This window comes from Microtus ochrogaster, chromosome 7 (assembly GCF_000317375.1).
Source record: "Microtus ochrogaster isolate Prairie Vole_2 chromosome 7, MicOch1.0, whole genome shotgun sequence".
NCBI classification, from domain to species: Eukaryota; Metazoa; Chordata; class Mammalia; order Rodentia; family Cricetidae; genus Microtus; species Microtus ochrogaster.
The window spans coordinates 76,724,338-76,727,746 of record NC_022014.1 but is presented as its reverse complement, the minus strand read 5'-3'; the positions used below and the strand labels follow the sequence as shown (position 1 = coordinate 76,727,746).

At 49.7% G+C, this 3,409-nt stretch overlaps 1 protein-coding gene across 1 annotated transcript in view; it reads left to right on the top strand.

The window, feature by feature from the left end:
- Nucleotides 1-3,409, top strand: part of Cpsf4l (cleavage and polyadenylation specific factor 4 like) — an 11,275-nt gene that overhangs the window by 2,308 nt on the left and 5,558 nt on the right. The window contains exon 3 of the mRNA XM_005350926.1: nucleotides 1,050-1,202. Coding sequence (XP_005350983.1) covers nucleotides 1,050-1,202 — 153 coding nt within the window. The remainder of the gene's footprint in view (nucleotides 1-1,049; nucleotides 1,203-3,409) is intronic.

The window sequence follows — 3,409 nt, the reverse complement described above, 5'->3', positions numbered from 1 at the left end:
CTCACAGAGATCCACCTGCCTCTGCCTCCTGAGTGCTGGGATTAAAGGCATGCGCCACCACCGCCCGGCAGCTGCATTGTTCTTAACATTTGAAGTCATGAACGCGGGGCTGGAGAGATGGCTCAGAGGTTAAGAGCACTTACTGCTCTTCTGGAGGTCCTGAGTTCAATTCCCAGCAACCACATGGTGACTCACAACCATCTGTACTGAGATCCAGCGCCCCCCTCTGGCGTGCGGGCATACATTGAGGCAGAATGTTGCATACATAATAAATAAATCTTTAAAAAAAAAATGAAGTCATGAACGCATGCTGAGCAGGTGCTCTGTGGGTAGCCTAGTATATGTTAGGCCTGTGATCCCTAGTATGCATGCATATACTGAGCATGCCTGTAATCTCAGCACTCAAGAATTGGGGGCAGAAGGATCAGAAATCCAATTGTTCTTGGCAACATAGTAATTTGAGCTCAGCCTGGGCTACATGAGACCCTGTTTCAAAACATAAGAGAGATGATTCAGCAGGTAAAAGCATTTGCTTCTCTCGCAGAGGACCCTGCTGTGGTTCCCAGCAACCACCTGGCAGCTGACAACAGTCTGTATTGCAGTTCTAGGGGATCACATACCTCTCCTGACCTCTGAGGGCTCCTGCACATACAATGTGCACACACACTCAGGCACACACACACAAACGCATACAAAGAAAAACAAGAAACAAATCCAAAACATTTCCCCCGCTGCAAAAGTCATGAACTCAACAAGCCCTTACGGTATGCCAAAAGCTGGGCTGTCTATGGTTGTGGGGTGAGGAGACGGCTCTCTTATGGGGGGGGCATCCTGGAGGTTCTTGGGGTCTGACTCTGGGAGAGAAGCCCACTGTCTCTTAAGAGAGCCTCTTGCCCAGTGTGGTACTCTGGCCCCTGTCCCAGCCCTTCCGAGGTTGTGTCCAGGTGATGGACACAGATGACCGAGGTGGCCAGTGGCGGTGTCATAGGCCCTGGGGAGCTCCTCCAGGCAGGTCAGGTGAGGCCTACAGCAGGTGCCGTGTTCTGCAGGGATGCTGTGCCCGCTTCGACATGAGAAGGGCAAGAAGATGGTGGTGTGCAAACACTGGCTTCGAGGGCTCTGCCGAAAGGCTGATAGCTGTAAATTCCTACACCAGTATGACGTCACCAGGATGCCGGTGTGCTACTTCCACTCAAAGTTTGGTAATGCTCTGCCTGGTCTGTGGGGGTGATGGGTAAGGGTCGAAGAGGCCCGAAAGGCCAGCCTTGTCTGTCTGAGACCAAACTGCCTGCTTCTCTGAACCCTAAGAAAATCGAACCAAGGCTGGGCCCGGTGCGACATACCTGTAGTCTCAGCACTAGGGAGGCTGAGGCAGGAGAATCAGGAATTCATGGCCAGTCTCAGATACAGAGAAGTTCAAGGGTAGCCTGGACTGCACAAGACTTTGTCCAAAAGCAACAACAACCAAACAATACGAAATAGGGTCAGTTGTGGTGGGGTATACCTTTCTTCCCAGGAGGCAGAGGCAGGCAGATCTCTGGATTTAAAGTCATCATCGTAAACTTCAGGCCAGTCAATAGGGATCTGGGGAGGTGGTTCGGTGATTAAAAGTACTTACTGCATTTCCAGAGGACCTGGATTTGGTTCCCAGGATCCACACAGCGGCTCATAGTCGCCTAGAACTCCAGTTCCAGGGCATCTGATGCTCTCTTCTGGTGCTCTCGGGTTCCAGGCACACACATGCTTCATATACACACGTGCAAAAACACCCATACACATAAAATAAAAAGAAACAAACCTTTAAATAAAAAGTAAAAATAACAGCACTCGGGAGGCAGAGGTAGGCGGATCTCTGTGAGTTCGAGGCCAGCCTGGTCTACAAAGGGAGTTCCAGGACAGGCTCCAAAGCTACAGAGAAACCCTGTCTCGAAAAACCAAAAAAAAAAAAGTAAAAATAAATAAAGGCTGCAGACCCAAATCTGCCATCGGTTAGTCTCAGCATGGCAGTCAGCTCCAAGGGAAAATAATGTTGTTTTCCACTTCAGGCATGGCTAACCCACACCCAGAGATGGTCAGGAACATCCCTGAATGACCCACCTCTCAGTCCCTACGGGACCAGTCAGGCCTTCCCACGTGAGATGCATTTGGTAGCTGCACTCAGAATGGTCACCAGAACCCAGGAGACTCCCCCCACCCCCCAGCTTCTTCCTGTTCTCCTGCTATTTCTAACTCTTATTTTAGATGAAAATGTCATCTTACCTCCCAAAGCGGAAAGCCTGCACCGCTTGATGGAAAGAGAAGGTCACTGTGTATATAAAGCCATGAAGTTCAGAAGTCTGGTCCCTAAAATTATCCTGTGTGGTCAGGTCTGCTCCAGACTCCCTTGGGGCCTCAAGTCCTTGGTCATCCCAGGAGCTATTTAGGGCAGCCACAGCCACCTTTCCAAACTCACCAAAAGATGGAGCCCATGAATGTTTACCTTCCCAGTGTCAAGTCTACATCTTGGTGTTTGATTAGTTCCAGTATGGCTGGGATTATCTAGTCCACTGGTTTCTAAACTGAGGGGTTGGAGGAGGGAAGGGGAGAAGAGTGGGAGGAAGGGAGCATGCTGGATCTGCGGGCTCACCCCTCATTCAGGAGACTTCAGGGCCACACTCCTTGCGGTAGCCAGTTCCATTAATACTGATGGGAAGGGTCCTGGCTACCCTGAAGCTGGCACAGTCTCTCTGGGGATGGGGAGGGGCCAGGCAGGGAAAGTTCATCCCATTCTTCTAGTCCAGCATTCCAGACTGCCTGCTCCAGAGAGCCGAGTCCTGTGGCAGTTCATGAGGGCTGCCAGAATATCTATCCAAAATAGAAGGACAAAGTTTATCTGGAGACAGGTCCCTGAAGCCAGGACATTCACTTAGAAATGTCCTTTTATTCTCTCAGCCCAGGGTTTCTTGTTTTGGTGATCAGATGTGGTACTGGACCATATTTTCCTACAAGTAATTTAGGACAGATGTGTAAACTCATGATTATATGTAAGCCAAGGTTTTGCTTTTTTTTTTTTAAAGATGTGTTCTGCCGGCATGTATCCCTACATGCCAGAAGAGGGCGCCAGATCTCATTACAGATGGTTGTGCGCCACCATGTGGTGGCTGGGAATTGAACTCAGGACCTCTGGAAGAGCAGTCAGTGTTCTTAACCACTGAGCCATCTCTCCAGTCCAAGGTTTTAGCCAGGCGGTGGTGGCGCACGCCTTTAATCCCAGCACTTTTTGCTCTTAACAGTGAGTGAAGATCTCTAGCATTACACAAATAATTATATGCTAGATGTACATGGTGGTACATGCTTTTAATTCCAGAACTCAAGGGGCAGAGAGAAACAGGCCAATCTCTGTGAGTCTGAGACCAGCCTGGTCTATTTT